At 38.8% G+C, this 26391-nt stretch overlaps 1 protein-coding gene across 7 annotated transcripts; it reads left to right on the top strand.

The window, feature by feature from the left end:
• The first annotated feature begins 216 nt into the window (after window positions 1-216).
• LOC107751360 (sickle tail protein homolog) lies at window positions 217-26151 on the top strand. 7 transcript variants are annotated; one of them, XM_016567063.1, is made up of 20 exons: window positions 217-333; window positions 4807-5002; window positions 5965-6163; window positions 7066-7159; window positions 11638-12428; window positions 12886-12987; window positions 13121-13161; window positions 13339-13478; window positions 15010-15185; window positions 16968-17104; window positions 17259-17406; window positions 17488-17920; window positions 18582-18795; window positions 19881-20128; window positions 20469-20612; window positions 21492-21608; window positions 22066-22143; window positions 22271-24001; window positions 24459-24584; window positions 25196-26151. In XM_016567063.1, exons 2-20 carry the CDS (start codon window positions 4900-4902, stop codon window positions 25430-25432), a joined length of 5259 nt encoding a protein of 1752 aa, XP_016422549.1. In that variant the 5' UTR covers window positions 217-333; window positions 4807-4899; the 3' UTR covers window positions 25433-26151. The 7 variants fall into 7 exon arrangements, with proteins under 7 accessions (XP_016422549.1, XP_016422548.1, XP_016422553.1 ...); XM_016567062.1 differs by having other exon boundaries at window positions 13312-13478; window positions 22069-22143; XM_016567067.1 differs by having other exon boundaries at window positions 13312-13478; window positions 22271-22369.
• The last annotated feature ends 240 nt before the right edge of the window (window positions 26152-26391 follow it).

The raw sequence follows: 26391 nt of genomic DNA, 5'->3' as shown, positions 1-26391 counted from the left end.
CAATAAATATCCTCACTAATATTTTTTATTTATTTAATGTCGCTAACTTGATTGAAGTTTTAGTAAACAAGAAGGTGATGGAAGGCACATTTCGCAACCTCCTGGCTTCAATACATTTTTTTAATCCAACAAGTCTTTCAAGTAAGTTCATACAGGTGGGTGTGTCTGTGCACACGCTGATGTCACGACTTTCAAAGATCACTTCACTGCAGACAAACTTCTGCAGCGCTCTACATCAGACACCCTACCGGACTTGCTATTTACATTTACTATTTATTATCTGGAATATGTCCTTCTTAGTGTGAAGAATCAAGGTGGAGGTTTTGCATCAAGGTATTGTAAATTAAACTAAAATGACAATTGTAATGTCAGCAAGTCAGTCTGTGTAAACAGTAAGCTTGTCTTAACTCGTTGAGTAAAGAAAATTATGTTTGTCTTACTTATATTGTATAAGTTATTTAATAGTTAACGTTCCTAATACCGTTAAACTAAATGAGTTTTTTAGCTAATGAATCAACGCATTGTCTTGTAGTAATGGATGTGTAAACCGAAGATGTAAACAGAGAAGTCGTCATACTGGTTCTCTTTTGGATCAAAATACTTAAAGTTAAGCAAAACGATTCGATATGAGACTTATCATATTATGAGATTCTGCTAGTTATCAGATTATGAGAAATTATTGCTTATTCATTTCAATGTACCCAAAATAACTATGGTAATATGTTTTTTTAAACATGTAGCCTACCATGGTAATATTATTGCATTTTAAAGTACCTTGGAGTACCAGGCAAATACCATGGTAAAAAGTACCATGTAACGGGCATCTGATTCCATTGTATGTGAACTGCCAGAGTATACTTTTTGTAAGGTTTTGTGTGTGTGTGTATTTTTCTTCTTTTAACTCAGAAGTATCACTTGCGCTCCCAATAGCTGGTTTCTTTCAATGCAATGTGTCTGTCTCTTGATTTTTTTTTTCTTCTCAGCATAGTTTTGGTACGTTTTTTTCTGTGGCTGTGTACACAGCCGTGAGTAATATCATATCATGCCCCTGGCTGGCACTGAATAAAACTGAAGCCCATCCAGCAGGAGGGAGTGTGTCTTTCATCCTCCTTTCGCTCTTTCATTCTTTCTTTCTTCAATATTCTCCAGACCCAGAGAGAATGAGGTATGATTTATCTGACCCTGCCAGTGCGTTCAAAGACCTGGCATTAGACCAGCTCAGATGAAGCATGGTCTGTGGCCATTCATCTGCCTGTGATTAGAGGAAAGTGCAGTGAACCGTGCGAGCTGCTCCCCTCAAGCCCACCCTTATGCTTTAAACTGCTGCTTTCAGACCTCTCTTGATTTCCTGGCATTCTGCAGGTAACGCATTCTGACAATGCCCAAGTGTGAGCGTATGTCGACACGGCTTGCTTATGCATGTGGAATAGGTGTAAATTTGATCCCTGGTCTGCAGGGTGCAGTTGGGACATCTGGATCTGGATAATCAGAGTAAAACTTTCAACAAGTGTTAAGTACAGCGGCTGTTGTTGACTAGGCCTACTTGTTTTTTTTTTCAGGGTTATCCTTAAGCAATCTTAAGAATGCGATCATATTTATTTTGTTTAATCCACACAATGAAATGTTTAACTTACAGTTGCATTATGCATGTCTAAAATGATCCCAGCTGTCATGCACCATTAATCTGGGCACAGTTTGATGCACTTTTTTTCAAGTGAACATAAAAGCCTATTATTTTCTCCTGCCACGTCTGTGCACACCGGAGTGATTGTTAGTCGACTCACAATGCAACACCTGTGCAAAGATAACATCAAACTCACATTCATCACCTTCAATTCTCAGCCTGGACCTTCAGAATGAAAGATTTTTGGATATGCCTCCTAGTGAATTGCCAGAGCACTGATTTCCGTCAGTCAACATAGTTTTTGAGGTTTCTGGTATTGCCTGCATAATGGGCAAGTTCAGCCACCTCCATCAAAGCCATAGAAAACAATTTGTGAATTCCCTAATAATAAATTAAGTGTAGAGATATGAAGATGTGGTGAATCTGGTGTTAGTGCAGCTGTAACATAAGAAAAAAGTGAAGCTGAAGTTGACCTCTTGGATTCTTAAGAGCCGTTCACACAGAATGCGTTTTTGCATTCCACTGCGCTGCTTTTCGATTGTTTTTGTATGTAAAGATGCTCTAGATAGATGTCTTTGACCATTGGGTTTGCGTCTTGTGCCTTTTGCAGTCTCGCTCATGACATGATGTTCTAAAAATGCGGTGCCCAAGTTTAATTACAATTCAATTCAAGTGTATTTGTATAGCGCTTTTCACGATACAAATAGTTGCAAAGCAGCTTTACAGGAAATTAAGTTTCTACAATATATTTAGTAGTAGCTTGTCAGTGGTGACTATGTCAAATTGATGTACATATGGCAGAAATGTACGGTAAAATTCAGTTAATGACGTAATCAAACAGACGATGACGAACAATTCAATTACATTTCCCAGTGTCTCACATGTTGCATTCCACAGCACTACTTTTTCATTATTTTTCTGTAAAAACATGCATTGATGGATGTCTTTGACCGTTGTGCTCACATTTTTTGCGATGTCTTGTGCATAATACAGCGTTCTAAAAACATGGCTCTCAAGTTAAAATGTCAACTTTTAAAAAAATGCGTCTCTAGACTTCGAATGTTTTTTTTTTTTGCATTCCACTGATCTGATTTCCCATTGTTTTTCTTTGAAAATGTGTTAGACGGAAGTGTTTGACTGATTCACTTACGTCTCACATCTATTGCAATGTTTTGCACAGTACACACCACTAAAAACGTGTTGCTTAAATTAAAAGATCAACCTTCTTGCATTATCCTCTATTCCATTGCTCTGTGTCTCGCATTTTTAGAAACAAGACCCTTTTCTAATCCTTTTTCAAACTTAAAGGTACTGTTTACATGGAACACGTTTTGCATTCATACTTTTCCATTGTTTTCTATGTAAGCATTTGCTAGACGGATGTTTTTGATCGTTGCATTTATATATTGCATCTTTTGCAGCATTTCGCTCATGACTCGCTCAAGTTCTTTAACTTTAAAAAAAAAAAGTAAAGTTTTAAAAAAGTAATTCAATTTCTCTTTTTTTTTAAGCTCAAAAAACACATTCTGTGTGAATCACCCCTTAGGCTGAACCGGTTATGACCTTTCTCTTTAGTATCAACTTGCATACAGCATGTCATAGAAATTTTTGCACAGACTACTGTCAGCAGAGATCCTCCCAAAGGTACAACCGTATATTTTTAGATTTGCATAACATAAAACCTCAGATCGAAAGTCTCTGAGTTATACTTTGACTAGCACAATGGAGCATTGTTCGGCCAAAACACGTTTAGAGCTCAAACTAATCTGTAGGGATGCACAAAAACTTCATAAAACGTACGAAAGAATGGTTTGATTTAAATATAGTTCTGAAAAGGTGTTTACAGATATGTTTCGAGACGCTTTCGGAAATGCTTGCGTCAAACGCGGAGTCTAAGGTGTTATTGTGTGCTTCTGTCCTGACCTCATAATTGCATTGTCACCAAAACGAAGCAGCTCCGTATAGAAGGATTAAGTTCCTTGGGGTCATGCAGGGTGGTAATCTGGCAGGCGTGCATGTCAGAGCAGGTCAGTGTGCATGCTGCCGTTACGATGAGACGCAGTCTGATTCAGTATCTGTGGCCTTCTGCCTGTCGCTTCTTTCTGTTGCCGAGAAGGGAGAAATGACTTCCAGCCTCGTGGTGAAAGCCCATCCTCTGAGAACATATACATCATACATCGTCTGCTGTATACGCCCAAAAGGTGTTATTGTGAGGACAAACACGTAGATGCACTTTGGTCTTTCAATATAAATAGGCTACAAAGGATAATGTCTGTGCCAGAGCACACTAATTGGTCTTTGTGCGTTTACTGCTTTTGTGTCACTGGAGATAAATCACTCCATTTTCTTTTTTTAATGTGAGCTAAATTATAGGACTGAGCTGTAATTGACTTGAAGACGTGTTGACGATTTTATTTCCACGTGTCGTGAAACAGAAAAGGAGTCAGATGACTACCATACCTTCTTTTTATTTGGTAGTCACCCTTGTGTTTTTAGTTAATCTCTTTTAGGCACATAAATGGCAAGTGTGGATGAATAATAAATGAAAGATTTTAATGACATTTTTTTTTTTACTGTTTGTTTACTGAATAGATTTGTGTCTGTCTATTTAGTATCTCTACAATTCCTCTCTGACCTTTCTGTGGCCTTTTATAGAGCATTCAAGTTTATGACGGTACCACACTACTCACATCCTGACATTCAGAATGCACAGTTAATAAATGTATAAATATTTTCCAAATGTTTACCAGTTCAGATGCTACCCAGCTGTGTTTTTAGTGTGTAAACTAAAACTAAAATCATTAATTGAAATAGAGCTGAAATAAAATAGAATATAAATATTAAATAAAAAAAACTTTAAAAAATGAAACGAGAATGATAAATGTTGCCTTGGTGACGTTGAAGTACTAAGATTACTAAAACTGAAATAAAAAGAAATATAAAAAATTTAAAAACTAATGAAAATAGCAAAAGCACATAACAAAATGACTAAAACTGAAATAAAAATGTAAACTAAAAATATAAAAATTAAAGCTAATTCAAAATAATAAATACAATAAATAATACTAAACTAACAAATTATTCAGACAAAAATACTGTCTTTTGTGAAGTGCTTGATGTTAGATTCTGGTTCTGAATGATCTGTTTAACCTCTTCTTTTATCATTTTGTGTTGTCTTGTAGATCAGGAGTTCTGGGCACAGTGTAACCCCTCAGTCTGCTGTAGGGGAGCCGGGGGAGCATCTCTCTTTGGCCTCCCTTGAGTCTTTGGAGGCCATGTCGGAGGGAGAAGCCCCCTCCGCCTTCACCCGAGGCAGCCGCTCCCGAGCGAGCCTCCCCGTGGTCAAGTCAAATAACCAGGCCAAGGACAGGTCATTAGGTAAAGTACTGACTCGCTGTTTTTGAGTTTTTAACTTGTGGGTGTGATTTTGATTTATTTGTCTTTCTCACACTATTGTCAATATTATTTTGAAGTAATATTAATGAGGTTACAAATCAAGTTTGTCAAAATTAAGGCAGGGTTGGTGTTAGTCAGATAATTAAGAGAATTTTGTTGCACATTTAAAGGGATGATCAATATATCCTTGTTGTCATTTTAAACACAATATTTGAATATTACAATTAAAAATTTTACAGATTTCTTAGTTAAACAGTGTGTAATATAAATTCTAACACATTGTGAGAAAGTGCCAACCTTTGGGCATGTCAGACCAAATGTTGACGCCATTTCTAAATTCTTTGCTATTTGGCCTTTTGCAGTGTTTTTGTTTTGTTTTGTTTTTTCACAAAGCAATAATTTCATGAATAGTAGACACCAGTGTAGTACACAAATTATATATAAATGCATGCATACAACTGTTTCAAATAAACTTTTAGACATTTCACTTTTTGGAAACATTCTTGAGGTGAATTCTCTTTCTTTCATTCTTTCACTTTAATTGCTAAATTTATTAATGCAGATATACTTTATTTTTTAATAAAAACCTCTATATCTGTTCATACGTTTAAACATCTGGTTTATGTTACAGCTAGAGAGCAAATTTTACATTTTGCTCCAAATATCTCAAGTTATATGGCAGGAAAATGCTTACACCGCATTCTTCCCAGACCCCATTTGGGCTGTCTCAAGAGAATCATTTAATGGAGGGTCTGGGACAGAATGCAGTTGTCACTATTTACCACTGGTACCCTTGTAAGCCTATATGCTCTACTGTATGCATTTAAGATATATTTATACAGCTTTTAGTCATTCCATACTTAATTCATCTCCAAAGTACTGCAGAAATCTTATGTTTTACACATTGTGCTAGTATTAATCTCTTATATTTGCTTTATATTTAGGTGTCCTCTACCTGCAGTATGGAGAAGAGACCAAACAGATCCGAATGCCCAATGAGGTGACGGGTGCAGACACCATCAAGGCTCTGTTTGTCAGTGTCTTCCCTCAGCACCTCACTATGAAGACACTGGAGTCCCCCAGCGTGGCTATATACATCAAAGATGACATGAGGAATATGTACTATGAGCTGACTGATGTCAGGTGTGTGTCTCTTGTCATTGTCAGACTTTTTTTGTGTGTGTGTGAATTATATCATGAATTTAAAAAGTGTAACACAAAATGTACAAAATTTTTATGCTCAAACAGCAACATTACAGACTAACTAAAGTTGCAAAAATATCACAGCCTTTCTCTTTTACTGTGTGCTTGGATTTAAGTACAGAAAATTGCAGGCAGTGCTTGATTTTAAGTGCGTTCAAACTGTTGGGTGACTCCCTTTTCCACACCCTACTCTTCGTTGGCCTGCGGCTTCCTAGCAGGAATAGAAAGAGAGCATGATCAATCTGTTTTTCTGTGTTTGTGTTATTCGGCACAGGATGGGCTTGGTTTTTTAACAAGCGTTATAGTTATGAGGAAGGAGCTTGTGTTGACACGCTTCTAACCTTTATGTCGCTGTGAGCTGCAGCTCATTGTAGTAACGCTCTTTTCAGCCTCATTGAACCTGAATTTTCAAGTGTTATTTACACCACAACACTTTGGTCTTCACATCAAGAAAAAATACATACACCAACATTCAAATGTTTGGGGTCGATATATAAATATTTTATTTTATTTTTTGAAAGAAAAAAACAATTTTATTTTGCAGGGACTGATTACATTTATCAGAAGTGACAATGAATATTTAAATGCTCCAAAAATTGTATTCACATCAAGAAAAAATACATACACCAACATTCAAATGTTTGGGGTCGATATATAAATATTTTATTTTATTTTTTGAAAGAAAAAACTGATTACATTTATCAGAAGTGACAATGAATATTTAAATGCTCCAAAAATTGTATTTCACTTAAATGCTGTTCTTCTGAATTTACTATTCATCAAAAAAATCACAAAAATATTAAGCAGCAGAATACATATATAAAAATATGTTTTCTTTACAGGAACATCACATCACACTCTTGCCTGAAAGTGTATCACAAAGACCCAGCCCAGGCCTTCAATCACAACGCAAGAGCCAATAATGGAGAAATTAGGGTGAGTGACAAGAATGTGACCGCAGTACCACTGAACTGTCCCATTATTATAACTCTTCATGTTCAACTCAAAAATCATTAACCGAAAAAGCTCTTTTGCTTTTCAACACTATTTGCAGCTGGTGTTGACAGGTGGCAGGACCCTGAAGGTTAAGGCTCTGCATCTGTTCTTTAGAGCTCAGAATTTGAAGCAAATACTTGCCACACCCATACATTTTGGCAGGAGCCCCACTGATTGGTCTACCCACTGTTGCGCAATTATAATGGGCGATCACCTTTAGCAAAACAGGTCAGCTCTGCTGAGACCTTTACTGTATGTCAAAGGCACAATAGTATTCGCCACGCTGCGTTAAAGTGATTTGTTTGTCATCAGGAATGTAGATAATGCAGAATTATGGCAGTGTCTCTGGAGACCAATGAAGCTTTAAATACATTTTAAAAAGCCAAACAATGCCTGTTCCTTATCTCATTATGCAACAAATGGAATTTGATTTTAATTGGAACCAAGCTTTAAGCATCTTGCTTTCTAATCAAACCCATCTGCTTTCCATGAATCCATGCATGTAAATTTATGATATTGACCTACAAATGTACAGTAGGATAATGTTATTCATGTTTAATATCGCTTTAGCTACTAGATGCAGTTTTGAAATGCATAATAATAGTACATACAAAAAATGTAAAAATATTCATTTCAGGCCAGAAATTTACTCATCGCATCCTGTCTCTAACAGGATGTGTTGCACATTTAGGAGCTGTTCTGCTGTGGTGTAATTTGCTTTATCTAATTATAAGCATTTCTGGAGAAGACTGCACTGTCTCCAGCTATCTCATCCATATCTTGAGTTCAGCGGGCCATGGAGGATTGGGAAAAGGATAATTCTAAGCCAGGGCTGAAATTCCTGGGCCGGGTGGGGAGACGGACTGAGGTCAAGCTCTCAAGAGAGCACGGCAGCGGATGCGTCTGACCTTGTAGTTCTCAGCTCTAATGAGAGTGCAGAAGGGAGCAGCTCCTGTCTGCACCACCACACCACACACATACACATAAGCCTAGCTAAACAGCAGGCTGCTTGCGTTCTGCAAGCAGCCTGCTGTTTAGCTAGACTTATGTGTTCTCCATAACAACATCTAGTGCGAATAACAGAATACACAGCTATATCAATAGAACAGACCCACTTCAAACCCGGTGCAATTACCTGGATTTTGGATTTTTTTGGAATATTTTCTTGAGCATAGTTTGTTCAGAAGAATGAGTCTAGACTAGGGATGTGCAAAACTGCATATTTGCAAAATTGACTAATCAGCAGTTGGTCTGAACAACTAGTCCACTAGTAAGCCCTCTGTAATTTGGCTGGCTCAGGGTTATGTCCACCTGACTCCAGTCAAGCATTTTTAATTTTTAAATAGGATTATTAATATCCGTATTGTTATTGTTACAGAAATGGTCATTAATTGAAATAAAGCTGAAATAAAATATGCATATTAGACAAAAATGTTTATACACTTTTTAAATTTATAAACTTGAAATGAAAATGAAAATGAAAATGAAAAATGTTGCCTAACTGCCTAATAACTGACTTAAAATGCATAAAGTACTAAAATTACTTTAAACTTACTACATCTGTTATAAATGAAATCTAAGCAGAAATATTAAAAACTAAAAAAATAATAATGGGAAATTTTATATTTAATCTAACTTTAACTTTAAAGCACCGCCACTAAATATATTAAAACTAAAAAACATCTAAACTAGTCAACCTCACTAATCACTGACAAGTTGACCAACTCATTCACAGAAGGAAGTGCCTATACACATGTTCCATTTTTCTGTCCTTCACAGCTGGAATCGCCAACATGCCATTCCTATTTTAGTGTGTTTGCATGTGTCAATTTGAGTTCATGGGACAATGGTCTATGCAAAAACACTGCGCTCTGCCCACGTGTTGTGGTATTTGGAAACCCTTTTCCCACCTAAACCAAATTTTAGATTAGTGGGATGATAGGAACTAGAAAAACAAATGGATGTGTAAAACAAGTCCTCTGAGAGTTTGAGAAAGCAAACACGCACAGACACGTTTGTTGATGTAATGCACTTATTTTAAAGGATTGCAAAAATGGACCCATTTTCTCTAATGTTTGGGCCTGATGATATATTGGCCTTTCATTTTAGCTGTTTATCAATGCTGTAAATCTCTTGAAAGTTGAAGCTTGTCCTTCATACACATAATTTATAGACCCATGTACAGTGGTGCTCTGTGAATTCGCTTTCCCAGGTGCTTTGCATCACTTCTGACATGTGGCAAATTAAAGGTCCTAGACGTTTGCGTTTAAACATGCATGTTTGTAGTACATTTGGTTTCTTATGGTCGCATGACAAATATTAAGCTAGTTTTATGGAGGTCGTTATGTACCCATTGAAAGAAGACACCTATTTTGAGCTTAGATAATACAATAATGAAACGATGGCTGCACCTGTTTAAACATGCCTGACTCAGTTTGGGTTGTTCTTCGTGAGAACTTGGTCTATTTCTAACGGCAAACTTCTTTAAAGAAATCTTTAAGGAGCAATGACAGACAGACTTAACTCTTAGGCATTTTATTGAAGCAGCTTGTCATTCATTTGATATCATTTGATGCAGTTTTCAGGATATAAGCATTTAGCAAAATCATCAACCAGATACATTAAGAGCAATTATAATTTTCTTGGTTCGTCTTATTAATGTGGTCTGAAACTAGATCTGAGGTTATAAGAACAGGTTTGGAGAACCTTGTTTTGTTGGTTTGTTGTTCATCTTTAGGCCAACGCAGAGGGTGTTAGTGCTGTGAATGGCGGATAATTCACATGCACGCACGCTCTGTCTGTGGGCTTTATTACTGCACGCTTAAGCATGAGCACTGTACAAAGACAGGTCTGGGCAGGGCTATTGTCTGTGCTTTTGCACTTTTGTTCATATCTGTGCACTTGTCTAAACAAATCATATCAGCACAGTCATACAATACAATTTTTGTTTTTAGTTTCCTGCTTTGAAAACTTCTCTGTGAAGATTAATCATTTTTGTGACAAATATGTAATAAAAAGCTCCTTTCATTAAATTCAAAGGTCCTTTTCATATCCATTGACTTTCTTTGAGAGTTGTTTACCAGCAGTTTTTAACTGGTGAATGGCGTTCTGAATAACATGGTCACGGACAGCCAGAGGAAACAACCAAACACTGCAAACTAAATAATAAAATGCAACTAACCATATAATCTTGCACATTATGTGTGTACTAGCAAAATGCATAGCTTATCAGCTTTTTAAAAGGGAGGGGAAAATGTTTTCTATACATTTTGTTACTGGCATCAAAGGTTGTGGGAACAGTTAAACTCTTCAGTATTTTGGCACAAATATATCTGTCACTTGGTTGAAACTAGCCAAACTAGACTGATTCCAAAAACTGAGCAAAAGCCATGAGCAATAGTACAAATCTAAGATAAAATAATTTGATAAATTAAAAGATAAAAAAGCGCCAAGCTTGATGTCTTTTATGCAGTGAATAAATTAGTCATGCATCAACATTTCAGAAAACGATAATATTTGATTTTTTAATTGACATTTAATTAGCACTTTTCCAAGGACATTTTGAGCATGTCAGTGTCTATTTTGTGCACAAAACATGGATAAGCTCCAACAGGTAAACATGTCAGCAGTGTGAATGCACTTTATCATGACCAAAAATTATGCAAGAGTAGCAATATATAAAAATTGTTTGGCTGAAATGTCGAGAGACGGTTCATTGCCGAAGAACATCCCTATGAATGGTTTTATTTATCAACTGAGAAAATGACACCCTGAACATCAGTTACCCAACTGCTCAAATTTAATTACCCAAACTTTATTTTCAGTTTCAATTTTCAGCTAAATGAAAACTTTTATTTTGGTTTTGGTAAAAAAAAATAATAATAATAATTTTGGTGCATCACTATACATGTTAAAAAGAAATTAAAAACACAAATGAATAAATAATTGTGAAATTTATATTTATTTTAGTATTAAATAATAATACATTTTATTGTTTGATTTTAAGGACATTTTTATTGGTACTTTTTGGTTGCCACTTGATGTAGCAAAACCAGTCGATAACCATTATTTTACACTTTTTTCTTGTTACAAATGTTACATAACCTCCGAAAACCAGTTTCGTAACATATTACTTAAAGCATTTATTTATAATGCATTATAAAACTAGTTTTAATGCATTAATTATGCATTATAACACTTATCAATTCATTGTTACACAATGCATTTTAAATTCGGTTATGATTATTGATTACAAGATATAATGTACTGTATTACAACGCACATTATGAATAATTATAATGCATTATACCCGTTAATAACCCTTTATAATGCATTATACACAAAGGCTTTAAGTAAAGTTTTACCACCTTTTTTTTAACCCAAATTCTCTCTGATATGCTTTTTCGTTCTATCCCTAGATCACAAGAGAGAGGCTCTACAGTGGCAGACAGCTGCCGGGAGGCCAAAGCCCAGTGCACACTCTGCCTCACGGTCCCATACATTCAGTCCAGGGCTCTATGTCTCCTCCTACACCTCGCTCCATGCCCTCTTCTCCTTCTAGGATCCCTTTCGGCCACTCTGTTGCCATGCCTGGTGGTGCCACCTTACCCAGGGACCGTATGTCCAACGCACCCCCAATTCGCTCTATCACACCCTGCTCCAGTGCCATCCTGGAGCGACGGGACGTGAAACCGGATGAGGATCTGAGCAGCAAGAGCGCTCCTTTGTATTCAGAAGCGTACGGTTCACCTGAAGCCAGGCTCAGCGTCTCCTCATCGCAAGGCAGCCATACTGGAGACGTCCCGGATGGGGCGGCGTACATCCAGCAACGCTCCTCCGTCAAGTCTGTCGGTGCGTATGCAGATGGCCAGGATCTGCAGCACTCCCTCTACAGACAGAAATCTCGGAAGTACAGTGAGAGTCAGCTCGCCTCCATGGGCTCCAAAACACCGCCTGCTTCTCCTCACAGGGTCAATGAGGTCAGAATGAGTGACATGCTCCCAGGCCAGAACTCCCACATGCCCTCACAAGGTGTGGCAGCGGAAAGAGCATCACCTGTGCGTAGATCTTTCCGCAAGGACAGTAATGGGGCTGTGGAGGTGGCGACCAGGGTGAAAGGCAATGTGGCCTCCCCTGTTTTCGCCGACCTTCAGCCCAGTCACGGAGAGAGGCCATTTCAAGGACATGTGGCAGCCGGAGATCCTCAGAGGTGAGACTTTTTAAATTCCCTGCAGCTTATTGTGTTGTGAGATAACACAAAATGTGTTTAAGACACATGGTGCTCATGTGTATATTCTATTCTTTTCTATTATATTAAAACAAGGATACGGTGATAATACTTCCCTTTCTTCTGATGTTGTTGTTTGTTCAAATAGAGCATGAGTAATCAAGGGCTGATGGGGAAAATAACAGAATAGTCATGTTGTGTAATTGAGAAAAAGGCAAGAGTTCCTCTGGGCAAAGCCCAAAATTTATATATATACTGCCATGCCTTGAATATCAAAGTTCATCACAGTTTTGCCCTCAGGAACAGAGAAAGGCAATATAATTTGCTGGTACCCTCTTTAGCATTGTTTGATACTCCTTAGATCCACAGTTGAATAGTATGTGATCATTTATGGAATTCTTTCTTTATTGAAGTGAGTCATGTGACCTTTGTTTTGCAGTGAAAGAATAAAGGCAATGGAGCAGCAGATAGCCAGTCTTACTGGACTCGTTCAACACGCTCTTATGAAAGGGCCAAATACAAGTGCCAAAGAGACTTCCAGGTGGATGTTCACAGAAACATTTAATGTGATTCATAAATAGCATGAATCTAAATTGTATTATTATAATGTGAAGATAAAAACAGTATAATGAAAACTTTAAAATGAAGACTTACTGTTTTGTCTTTCTCTATAGTGAGAAACCAGTAAAGATGGAGTCTTCGGCACAGAATGGTGGTCAGTAAACGTTCAGTTATTGATTATAATGATGCTTCCTTTATCATTCCTTCTTGCTCCTGTGAATCATGGATCTGAATTTAATCTTAATTTAACCATATTTGTGTTGTTACCAGAGCAATAACTTCATAAATTGGTGTTTTTGTCCAGGCGTCTGTACTGTAACGTCAACTAAAGACCCAGTTGTGCAGACAGACAGTGTTTCAGCACAGGTTCAGCCTCCTGTCAGAAACCCTGCTATATGCTCAGTCCTCTCCACCTTCGGGAGAAACGTCTCTGACCTCAGACTGCAGCTCCATCAACTCAAACAGATGCAGGTACACGTGAAATTCAAATTGAAATGAGGTTCTGTCCAGGGCATCTGCTCTTTTTAAAAGCTTGTCCTGCAATATTATAATGTGTTATAATATTATTAATGCCATCGATCAAAAAAGTATTTTGCAGTAGTTATGCAATAATTTAGTAGTGAAGCAACCAGCTTCACATATTTCATTTCTAAATAATACACTACTATTCAAAAGTTTGGGGTCAGTAAGATTTAAAAAGAAGAAGAAAAGAAAAAGGGTCAACGATCCATTAAATTGATCAAAGTAAAGTCATTTTTTATTACTAAAAATTCAGTTTCAGGTAAATACTGTTCTTTTGAATTTTCTATTCATCAAAAAATCCCGAAATGAATAGTCGCTGTTTTCACTGATAATACTAAACATTGCTAATAATAATGTTTCTTGAGCACCAAATCAGCATATTAGAATGATTTTTGAAGGATCATGTGACACTGAAGACTGGAGTAAGACTCGAAATTCAGCTTTGTCATCACAGGAATAGATTACATTTTATTTCAATTCAAGTTTATTTGTATAGCGCTTTTCACGATACAAATCGTTGCAAAGCAACTTTACAGAAAATTAAGTTTCTACAAAATTTAGTAGTAGCTTATCAGTGGTGACTGTCAGTTTATGTACATATGGCAGAAATGTACGGAAACATCAATTAAAGACGCAATCAAACAGACGACGAACACTATTAACAGCAATTATTATATGATGCAATCAAACTTATAGCAACTTATATACATTTTAAAATGTATTAAAATGGGAAACAGTTATTTTATATTATAATTATACTTCACAGTATTACTGTAACGGGGCTGACAAGACGTGAGACGTGCGGATCCATAAGCAAGCTTTATTTAAAGCAGAGGAGGTCAGAAACACAGGCAGGGTCGAACAGTGGCAAACAGGTATATGGCGGGCAAGACACAAGAATAGTCCTAGGGCTAGCGTAGGTCAACGAACGGCGAACAGAGTCAAAAGGGACAAGACTAAAGGGGTAATCCAGGAAAACAGGCTAACGAGGGCTCTGTAGTGTAGCTATCAAATGATAAGCGCTAAACAATACTCGGCAGTTAGAAAGGAGTGAGATTGAGTGTTAAATAGTGAGTGAGTGATATGAAACAGCTGTGTGCAATCAGTGCTGTGTGCAATCAGTGCAATGAATGATGGGATATGTAGTCCGGGATGAAATGCAACAGTGTGTAGTGCGAGAGTCAATGAAAATGGAAAGGGTGACCTCTGATGGCTAGCAGACGGAAGTTCATGGACCGAATTCGTGACAATTACTCTTTACAGTATTTTTTAATCAAATAAATACAGAATTGGTACGCATAAGAGATTTTTTTTCAAAAACATTAAAAACTCTTACCCAAACATTTGAATGGTAGTATATAAACACACAAACACATATAATTATTGTAATGTGATGTAGCGTTATAATATACACATGAGTTATAATAAACAGTTGGTCAGAAAACAAGTGTGCTGATAGAGCTTTGCCTTGCATATACAGCTGCAAAACCAGGATGCCATGAGGCAGATGCTGCAACAGGCAGAGCAGGAGATCTCAGAGAGGTTTTCAGACATTGTGCTGCACCTTGAGGACCCTGTTCGAAGACAACGAGTCCAGGTGGAAGAAGACAGACACGGATATCTGGGCATGGAGGAGAGGGTTCTCGTACAGCTCGGGTAAGACAATAGGACAGCATCATTTTTATGTGACTCCTGATCCGGTTAAGACCCTGTTAATTACCCGTGAAGAATTCATATGGACTGGTCATCTGTAGAATGTGAGAGACAGCTGTAGATGAACAGAACAAGTGCTGCGATCTAGAGGGGAAAATCAGTGCACTGATTAGCTGCTGCAAACGAGCCAGATTTGATGCTGATTAACTGCTCACGTCTAATCAAAGCTGAATTCTCCCTGATCCCCCATACTAATTAATTATAATACCATGTCTCCAGTCAATGCTGAATGCACACTTTAATAAACAAAGATCAGTGTAGGTTTTTAATAGATGTGAACAGAGGAGATTTTTACATTGTTAGTGCTATATTGAGTATTTTTCTAAAACCCATTTGCTGATGTAAACCTCGATTAAGTAAAACTAGTCATACCTTCATTGGGTGGAGATGTGTGCGATTGCATGATACAACGCAGTGAATAATCCACTGTCCCAACCTGTCTCAGAAGAATAAGGCTTGTGAAAGTTTCTACGTGTTTCCTGTCACGATGAATGTGTGCAATCCTGAAGGGGAAATATAAGTCAGATTGCTTCAAAAATTCATCTGTGTTTAGTCACAATGTGCATGAAACCAGTGTTGCTATTCAGTTGTTAACGAAAACTAAGACGCTATAAAGTATCACTAGAAAAAAAGCAAGAAAATCACTTAAGCTATTAAAAACGTATATGTTAACTGAAAAAAAGGACTGAAACATAATATTGTAAACCTAAAAAACTTGAATGAAAATTAAGAATGTTGCTTTAGCACCCAACTGAAATTAAATAATAGATGAAAGCTAAATAGAAATATTTAAATAATTATAATAATGACAGGCGCACAACAAAATTACTAACACTTATTAAAATTAAAGCTAAAAAAAAAAAAGCTTATTCAAAATATGAATAAATACTGTATTAGTAAATAAATAATACTAAAATTACACTGCATTAAATATACGAAGCATTTTATTCCAGTGACCAACAGATATCAGTTCATAGAAATAATAACAACCCAGATATGTTGTTACTGCCTTGCGTTAGATTATGCTATGGTGAGAATGATAACAAAAAGCAGGACTTGACATTGTGCATGGGAAAACCCTTAAGACACCCCTCAGGTAAATTACACAAAACACAAACCATTTCCCACAGGGATGATCTCAGAGCATGTGTACTGGCTTGCAGATTCCTGCATGGCTGGCCCTGCTAAAGACTGTTATATGCAGGTACAACTCATGATGACCAGCTTCAACAATTCACACTTCGTAACCATTTCGAGACGAATGAAGTCAGAAAATCTGAGAAAGAAATAGGTTATGATGATCCTCTGAAAGTATTTGGCTGAGGGCAGACTTTTGTTGCCAAATTTGCTTACACAGCCAAACTTCTCTGTATGTGAACTGTCAGTCAACAAACAAGACTAAATCACGTTAAACAGGTTTCAGCCTTTAGCCGTCAAGACTCACAGTCAAGACTTGCTTATTGCATAGCATTAAGTGTCGCTAAATGCTGGATTAAATACGATTGAAATATATATTAACAGTGGCGTCCAAATGTCTGAGACTACATTGGAAATATGGGAGTTTTTTTTCCAATTAAACCAGGAAATTAACAGAAAGTTCTTTTTTTTCAGTTCAGGTTTTACATTGTAGAGTACATGCAGCTTGAGCAAAAAAAGCAAAGAAAAATACTTATTATATAGCATTAAAGTGACAATAAATGACACATCCTTGTAACAATGTCACAGAGAGCTGGAAAACTATGTGGAGATGCTCAAGAAAGAATCCACCTGTGCCATGAGCAATCGACCAGTCACTCTGAAGGATGTGGAGGAAGGGGCGGTCAACTTACGGAAAGTAGGAGAAGCTTTGGCCACACTCAAAGGTGATTGCATTTGTATTTATCCTCCCTGTGGACTTATATAATCATTTATTAATTATTATACACTACCATTCAAAAGTTTAAAAAACTCTTAAACTCTACACTTTCAAATGGCAGTGTAGATCTTTCTCTTGTATAATAATGAATGTCTTTTCAGGAGAGTTCCCAGCCCTGCAGATGAAAATGCGTGCCGTGTTGAGGGTGGAGGTGGAGGCGGTGCGCTTCCTTAAGGAGGAGCCTCACAAAATGGACAGCATGCTAAAGAGAGTCAAAGCTCTGACTGACACTCTCAGTGGACTGAGAAGGTAAAACTCATGTACCATTTGAAATATTAAATTCCTTTCAAGCTTTGGCAGGTTCATTGTTAGGGTTTCTGTTTGTTGTAGATACGCCACTGAAAGCCACAACCATACTTCTGACCCAGTCCAAGTGAAGGCGTTACCAGCTGATTCAGTTTCCATTGTGAAAGAGTACAGATCTCCAAAACCTGTTTGTGAGTCCCCCACCCCACAACCAAGATCACCTGCCAAAGTCAGCTGCTCGGAGCCTGTGCTGTCTTCTCCTGTCACTGTGCACCGCATTCAAACAGCTCCCGTCAGCGCACACCACCCCGGTCCCCCGCTCACACCCACCCATGGCAGGGACTCCCCCACTGTGGCGAAGGTCAGTCCCAGGAGCAGAGAAAACAGCCCTGCCCTGCAAAAGAGAGCAGCTCCGCAGGGCCAGGAAGCTGTGCCAGCAACCGCTGCCATCAGCACGACTGGATCCTTCTCACCAGAGGAGATCTTTGTCAACACAAGCAGGCCCATGCCTGAAGAGGTGTGGTTCAACTGTGACTTTCACTTTTGATTGATTAAGATACATGAATTGGCATCAACACAAATGTCTTATTTCTGTAACTCTGTTTATCTGCACACTCTTAAAAATAAATGTTCTTTATTGGCATCGATGGTTCCATGAAGAACCTTTAACATTCATGAAACCTTTCCATTGCAAAAAAGGTTCTTTATTGTGGAAAAAGGTTTGAAAAATGGTTCTTTTAAGAACTGTTCACTGAAAGGTTCTTTGGGAAATCAAAAATGGTTCTTCTATGGCATCACTGCAAAAATCCCCTTTTTGGAATCTTTATTTTTAAGAGTCCAAGGAACTTCCTCTAAATACGCTATTATTATATATTAATATATAGACTATATTAGCTAAATTTAGCTGACAAAAATAGATAAATTTTCTCTTAAATATACTTAAATTAGCACATTTTGCTGACAAGAAAAGTTCAGTTTTCTCTCACACAAAACTCACTTTTAAACAATGTAGGGTTTGTTGTAGATACGCCACTGAAAGCCTATGCATGAAGAACTTTTTCGCCCTCACACGAAACTCCCCAATTGTGCCGATTCCTATTGAAATGACTTGCAGAACAATGGTAAATGTGACCCAGTAATTGTTTCCAACAAACTAACTTCTGTCGGGTTCTTCACAGGTTTCAAAACAGGCAGTAGAGGAGGACAAGGTTCACTCTACTGGACTACAAACGGAAAAGGAAATGGAAAGGATCCTTCAGCAGACTCAGGCCAGCCTTATGAAGGCCATACCTGACCTGGAAGTGAGCAAACAGGTGGACAGTGCCCCCTCCCAACCACCCAGCATCTTGCCAGATGAGGTGGACTCTCCACTTCCTGTGTCTCCACTCCCTGGTATGCCTGTCCACTCATATGAACCTGCATATAAACAATTCATTCAGATTGTAGGACATATATAACACTAAACTGGGATCTGGGTGAATGACATATAAGAGTGTCCACGATAAAAAGCACATCTTCGAGATGTGTTCTTTGTATTCAAGTTGGTTTCATATGTTTTTTTGTTTGTTTTTAAACAAATCATGCGCAAGAAAAGTTGAAGTTTTTGAACTTTTTGAAGAAAAGTTGACTTTTGAATGAATTTAATGAAATTTGAAACTTAAGCAAAAATCACAGCTTTGAATTCAAAATATGTCTTTTGTGTGGTGCGTGTTGTGTTTCTGCAAAAATAATAGCTCTATGGTTTTAACATTTGAGAGTTAAAACAGCCATTAATATTATTAGCATTGTTTTTACTGTTGTTCTGTAAAATAAATGTATATTATTATTATTAAATACTGGACTTTTTATTTTAAAACAGAATTCTATTAATGCTATAGTAATATATTTCTTTATTGGTTTATTTAATTTTTATAATGTAATATTATTGTATAGTCACACTGAATGGGTACCACAAAACAACAACAACAACAGGGTGAATGTGGCCTGAGACCGAATAAAAGAAAGCCACTGGGATGCGGGGTCATGTCTTTGTCAGCTTTTTCACCCCTGATGAGTTCGCATACCTGTAAAAGTTAAAAAAAACTCATGCTTTGCAAAAATAAATAAATAAATACGCTTTTTAAGTTAAAAAGTTTATTTTTTTAATTCATTCATAAATATTTTTAAGTTTTGGGGTCACACTACATTACAACCTGAACTATTATATGATATTTTTATTATATGAAATTATTTAATATTTTAGAAGCCTTGACACAGTCATTAACGGCTGCAGGGGTTCTTTCTATCATTTCCTGTTTTATGTTTTTTCTGCATGCTAGTTTGATCATGTTAGGTTTTGTTTTTGTCTGACAGAAGTTTTTTTTTTTTTTATGTATATTACAGTACTCCTTGTTTTATTAATAATCCCAGATTAGCTGGTTCAGATCTAACCTCTGGAGGATTTAATATCGAGGCACTCTTTATCTAACTTCAAACAGAAGCCGCACCACAGGATGTACCCCAAGCAGATAAACCAGTCCAGACCAGTTTGGAGAGGCCACAGAAGCCGACCATAGAGAAGCCCCACAGGGCCAGTGTTGACAGAGTACAGCCCAACCCTGAAACGGCCAGCAAATCGCCTCCCCCTCCCCCTCCACGCAGATTCTACCCCTCTGGAACTGGACTCACCACTGGACGTTCAGGAGAGGTGATCTACTCCACCCGGAAAGAGTCCACGAGCGCACAGGTGCTTGAGTCGTGCTTTTTCAGCTTCCTCTAATTAAGATCACACACCATTGTGTCACCATGTGACTTAGGCCTTGCTGAGCCGCATTCCCAGACAACATGACAATTGTCATTACTATTATTTGAAAACAACACATCTATCGTACAGTGTACCTACTACGTGTAGAAATTTCATTGTGCTATATTTTGCCTGGGTGTGCCGTGCGCTTCATATTGTGTCCTTGTTTTTGTGAATAATAATGACGGGAAGTCACGGTAGAGATTCCAGCTGCTTTTGTTGATTTGAAAGACATAATGGAGGGTGAGGGTCGGTCACACTCGGCTGGTTGTTTTGGCTATAGGAGGGTGAAGAGGAGGCCCCGAAGCCCAAACCCTTGCGTGTGCCCCCAGAGGTCAAGCCCAAGCCCCGCACCCCTCCTCCTGTCAACACCTCCACCTTACAAGATGAAGAGGATGAAGGAGATAAGATCATGGCTGAGCTACAGGTGAGCAAACCACCATCGTCCGCACAGGAGACACTCACACAAAGACATAAACACACACTTATTCTTTTACAAACACACAGGACGTCTGAGACATGTCAGAGGTGTTAAGGGACAAATATTGAGCCCATACAAACTTCAAACGGCCACGCCAGTGTCAAAATTTACACAGAAGCATCAAAATGAGGGCACTCTCAGAAGTTTGACTTGTGCTGCCCTCTATTGTTGAGAATGGGTAGGATTTACTATAAATCTGTGTCATCATGAATTCGATTTTATTTTTATTAGGAATAAAAGTAATAAATCAACAGCGTAAAGTGGCCTCAGAAAGTGTTTGTAAACGTCACACTGAAAAATGTATGAATGCCATTGTATTAGCTAACAAAATATTAAAGGAAACCAAGTGCAATTTATTTTAAAGAAAAATAGCTCAAAAATTACAAGACTTTTAAACCAATAAGAAACAAAATAAAATAAAATGAAATAAAATGCTCTACAAAAATATAATCAGAGAGATAAAATCCATAATAATGTATATAATAAATTACTCAAAAAGTTAAAAAAGACTAAGTAGTGTAAATAGGATTATGCATATGTTGTGCAACAGCATTATTGAATAGTGGTTATAAATGAATGAATGATTATACATTTACATGAATGAATATAACTGAATGAATATGTGTATATAGGCTTATAGTGAAATAAAGTATATGTAAAATTACTTTATTATTAGATTGTAAAAATGAAAAGTGAAGTGAGTTCTGAGAAAAAAACAGTTCAGTTCAGTTCTGTTTGACATCTCAAAATTGCACTACCACAGGACAGAAAGCTCACCCATACACAGCCACAGCACCTAATGCCCATACCCTTACCCCTCTTCAGGTGTTTCAGAAGTGCACAAAAAAAGATTTACAGCCCAGATATATTGTTGATCTCACATCCCGTGAGCCCTCAGACAGTGAGATGGAGCCAGGGCTTTCCCTGTCTTACCACACAAAGGTAACGGACGTGACGTGTGCTAACTCCCCGTCGCAGTTTAACAGCAGTGCTCACATGAGCAGTCAAGTCCCATAACCTCCCGCTCTACTGACACTAATACGCAACACCCATACTGATGTACTGACATACTGATGCACGTCAATGCCTGACCGTAGCCCCTCATCAAGAGAGGGCGTAATACGTTTGAATGTGTCTAACACTGGTCTGTCACTCACACTCTCCTGCTGAATGCTAATAGATACAGCTGTAGAAGATGGACTGGGTCAGAGTGACTGGAGTGTTGGAAAGGCCATTCAGCGTACAGCAGTCCTTAGTAAACTAAGGATGAAAGCTAAACTAAACTCTAGATGGCGCCATTGATCTCTTTTGTAATGTTTCGCTCTGCATTGTACCGACTAACTGGATATATTAATTTGAGAATGTAAATAAAGGTCTCTGTGCTAACAAACTGTCTTAGCAGACCACCTCTTACCTATCTGAAGAAGGAGCACTATCTGAAAGTAGGGAATATAGTGCAACACCTGGTTCACCTGGGGTAAATATAATTTGTTTTACTGTTTCCATTAGTTTTATGTGTGATTTAAGAGCATGTATACACATTGTATTCACTTTGACTTTAATATGTTGTTTGAAGTCCAAAGAATTCTTGATTTCTTTGTCAGGTCATGTATTATATCACTGGAACAAAAACATCAAGGGAGAGCACCTCTAGGCCAGATGACCTAAAGGAACCCAAGGAAGCAACTTTTTCTCCTTCAAAGGTTGCACCTGAGAATGCTTCTGACCTTTCCCAGCAGCAAAAATTGTTAAAATCAAATGACTTATCTGTAATTTCACTCCAGCCAAGCCAATCAGTCAAGGAGGTCCAAAGCAAGCTAAATAATATTCATGAAGTGCCATCTGGCCCATTTAACTCTTTAAGGAACAGCACAGAAGCTGAAAAGGGGGCATCGCTCATTAATCCCAAAGAGCTCAAGACTGAATCAGTGCTGAAGTCCCTAAAGCAGGTGGTTCCCACCCCTTCAGAGAAAGTTTCACCTGTTGAGGAGAAGTTAGAGCAGCAGATACTGCGTACATCCTCTGATGCACCTGTTCTGGATAAGTCAATAAAGCATGGGCATCGCACAACCACTGTTCAAGTTACACTTGTTAGCAAGTGTCCACAAAGTGCTGAACTTCAGGTTCACTCACCAGTCCATCAGCCCAACACTGAAGCCTCATTTTCAACACAACCGAATAACCATGACAATGAGCAGAATGTAACAAAGAGATCATCTGAAGATCATGCCAGATACACTGAGGAGGCCAGTCTAAGTCCCGACCTCCCAGGAGAAGAAGGTCCTCCTCCACCAAATAACATTGCCTTCAGGATCACTAAAACCAAGGTACAGGCTCTATCAACTGGAGAGTACCAACAGCTGGTAAACAGTAAAGGCACAGATGTCCAAACTCTTAAAGTGGGCTCAGAACCAACCCTATCTGCCCCCGAGGACTCTGGATTTGACAAGAAGCCGGTTATCATCATTTTTGACGAGCCTATGGATATCTGTCAGGCCTACAAGCGACTGTCCACCGTCTTTGAGTGTGAAGAAGAGCTGGAGAGGGTGCTATCAGAGGAGAGGATAGATGAAGAGAACGAGGAGGAAGTGGAAGCCAATTCAAACAGTCAGGTCGTTCAGATAACACCTAGAAATAATCTAGATCAGTGCAGAACTGAGAATAGGGTAAACAATCAGAGAAGTAGTAGCGTTCCAGTGCCTCTACAACAGCAGAGTTCCTTTGAGAGTCCTGCTCTTACCGTTGAGGAAGGAGACAAGACAGAATCTCCTAAAGATGCGAAAAAGAAATTCAAATTTAAGTTCCCAAAGAAGCAGCTTGCAGCTATTGGTCAGGCTCTTCGTACGGGCACAAAAACTGGCAAAAAGACACTGCAGGTAGTTGTCTACGAGGATGAAGAGGAACCAGATGGAACCGTGACGGAGCTCAAAGAAGCTAAAAGGTTTGAGATTAAGTCCCACGCAGACTCTGATTCTACCAGCCCTAGGTCTTTATCGCAAAACCAGACCACCACATCACAGAGCACCAAAGACAGAACTGAGGCACTCCGTAAGACTACTTATCAAACATTAGACAGCCTTGAGCAGACCATAAAGCAGTTAGAAAGCACCATAAGTGATATTGGGCCTACGTTGGTTTCTGAAGTCTCCCGCAAGGAGGAATCGAAAGCGAAGAGAATGGCCAGTGATGCAGAACCGGAGGAGGGCAGTCCCACAAAAAAGCCAGCACCTCTGAAGCCCAAACCCCACAAGTCATCTCTGCAAAAGAGATCCAAAACACAGTCTCGATCCTCCTCAAGCACGTCCACTTCCTCCAGTTCCTCCAGCAGTAAACAGGTCTTTCTCAACTCCTTTGCACCCTTCTGCTGGTGGCCTGACTTTCTAACCAATGACTTTAATCAACTTTGAATGTGTTTCATAGGTGTCTTCGGGTGAACGCGCTTGGGAACACTCTGTTTTGGGGGCTCTGTGTGATTTCAGTGGACATGATTATGGACTTGGTGTTTTTCTCTTTTAAACCACTGTCTACTTTCACTATTCCGACTTTCAATGAGGTTGAATCCACGAAGCGTTTCTCTCTCTGAGCGGCTCGCTCTGATCTATTTTGGGATTAATAAAGTGCATGTACTGTGGTTGGGATGTTGGTGGTACACTTGAGCATGCTGCCTGTATCTTTCTCTTCCCAATCATGTCTACAAATGAGAAATCTTTATAAGCTTTGTCCTCATTCTGTCGTGTACTTGTCAAGCGCCTCGATCCATCGCTGACATTGTTTCCTTATTGATCTTTTCAGAACTCTGGTGACTCGCCTGCTTCGAGTCGGATTTCCTCACCCAAGTCTCGCCAGCAGCCAGCAGGGAGTGTGGAAAAACCCGGAAAACCTCAAAAGCTCCAGGACTCCCAGAGGCAATTCCGTCAGGTAGTTTTACTGTAGGGCAGTGTTAAGGCATGAAGACAGATGGGAAAAGTCTTTGAGTATGATGATATGATGATCTCTCTTCCCCTACAATTCATCGCAACCAACTCCTTGTGCATGTTTATCATTTACACATAGACACTTTCAAGATATGCGTCTTCTTTTTTCTTTTTTTTTACCAACCCTTGCGCTCCCTGGGAATCGAACCTGCAACCTTGCTGTTGTTAGCACTATGCTCTACCAATTGAGCTATACAGGAAAACTGCATGATTGTTGTTATCCAACAGTCAATCGTAAGAGCAAACACTAGGAACTACTGTGTTGGTTGGGGAGTGCTGGTTTATTTTTCCACTTCTTTGGATTATGAAGATATTTTGAAGAACCTGGTGCCCAAATCCCTCCTTTTATTCCTTCTTTTCTCTCTTCACTGCTTAATGTGTGAAATTGACTGTGAGAGAAAAGAAACAAAATTATGCCTTTTGTTACAAGAGTAATATTTTTGTTGGTGTTGTACTGTAGAATATTTTTATGGCATATAGAGCTCTATATTTTCACGTATATATGTGTTATCATCCTACTTGACTTTCCATGTCTTCCGGCATCTTTGTTCGCAGGCTAACGGGAGTGCTATGAAAGCTGGTGGGAATAGTAAACATGCTTTCCTTGCTTTGCCTGCTTCTAAGATCCCAGCTTTTATACCTAGCTCATGGAAGCGTAGCTCAACCCGTGCTGCTCGTTCTAGGCTTACTAACCAAACCTCTTCCTTTTCTTCAAAGTCCTCTATCCCATGTCTCAGCCTGAGCTGGCCTAGCTGTAGACCCGTCTCGGCCTCTCAGCGGCCTGAAGGTTAAAACCTAACCCTCCCTCCGCAGACTCAAAATGGCCAGTCCTGCTCCTATTCCTACTCATCCTCTAGCTCATACTCTTCCTCCTCCTCCTCTGTCTCTCCAACCTCTACTTCCTCTTCCTCGTCCCCTTCCTCTCCATCCCTCCTGTCTCCCACTGCCATGTGCCGGGGAGGTGGAGCTGTACACATGCCCAGCTTCAGCAGCCGCAGGTCTCTGAAGGCCAGCAGTGGCCAAGCCACTATCACACCAGCATCCTTTACCGGGAACATGGCATGAGCTGTCCATTTCTCTCTTTTGCTCAGTGTGGTGGTATTTAAGGTGTAACAGAAATAATGATTTAGTTATGCCGTGTATTTGGGGTGGTGTTATTGTCTTTGTGCACTTCCACTGAAATCCACAAGTGGTTCAGAATCTAGAGCCGCATATTATGGATTTTGTTTTGGTATATGTGAGGGATTAAGCTTGACAGTGTTGGCTTTTTATTTTATAGAAGTGCGTTTGTTTACTTACATGAACTATGTATAATATGCATTGCTATTTTAGAGAAAGGAAATTAGATGAATATATGATACTATAGAGTGTTTTGTTTTTAAATTAGCTGTATATTAGTGGGATCCAAAAGACTGTAGTGATGAAAGCAAAACCTTCATAGAACCTTCATAAAATCTTTTTTTGTTTTGTTTTAGGATTTTCATAAAGGGGTCATATGATGTTGCTAAAAATAACATTATTTTGTGTATTTGGTGTAATGAAACGCTTTCACAATGAAACACACAGCGTCACACACGGCGGGCTAGAGTGAGTGGCGGCGGCCTAGAGTGAGCGGAGGCCGGCAGGCTAGAGTGAGGAACGGCCGGCGTGCTTGCGGCAACCACATGTGGCGACCCCGGGCTAGACTCCGCTTCGTCCACGGTGAAAGCCGATCCGGCAATCGACAGCGCGAAGTTGATGTATTTCCTCAG

The sequence above is a fragment of the Sinocyclocheilus rhinocerous genome, unplaced genomic scaffold (genome assembly GCF_001515625.1).
Source record: "Sinocyclocheilus rhinocerous isolate Xijiao unplaced genomic scaffold, SAMN03320098_v1.1 scaffold2065, whole genome shotgun sequence".
Lineage (NCBI taxonomy): Eukaryota > Metazoa > Chordata > Actinopteri > Cypriniformes > Cyprinidae > Sinocyclocheilus > Sinocyclocheilus rhinocerous.
Note: the sequence above shows the minus strand (reverse complement) of the source record. Positions and strands in the feature narration are given on the sequence as shown.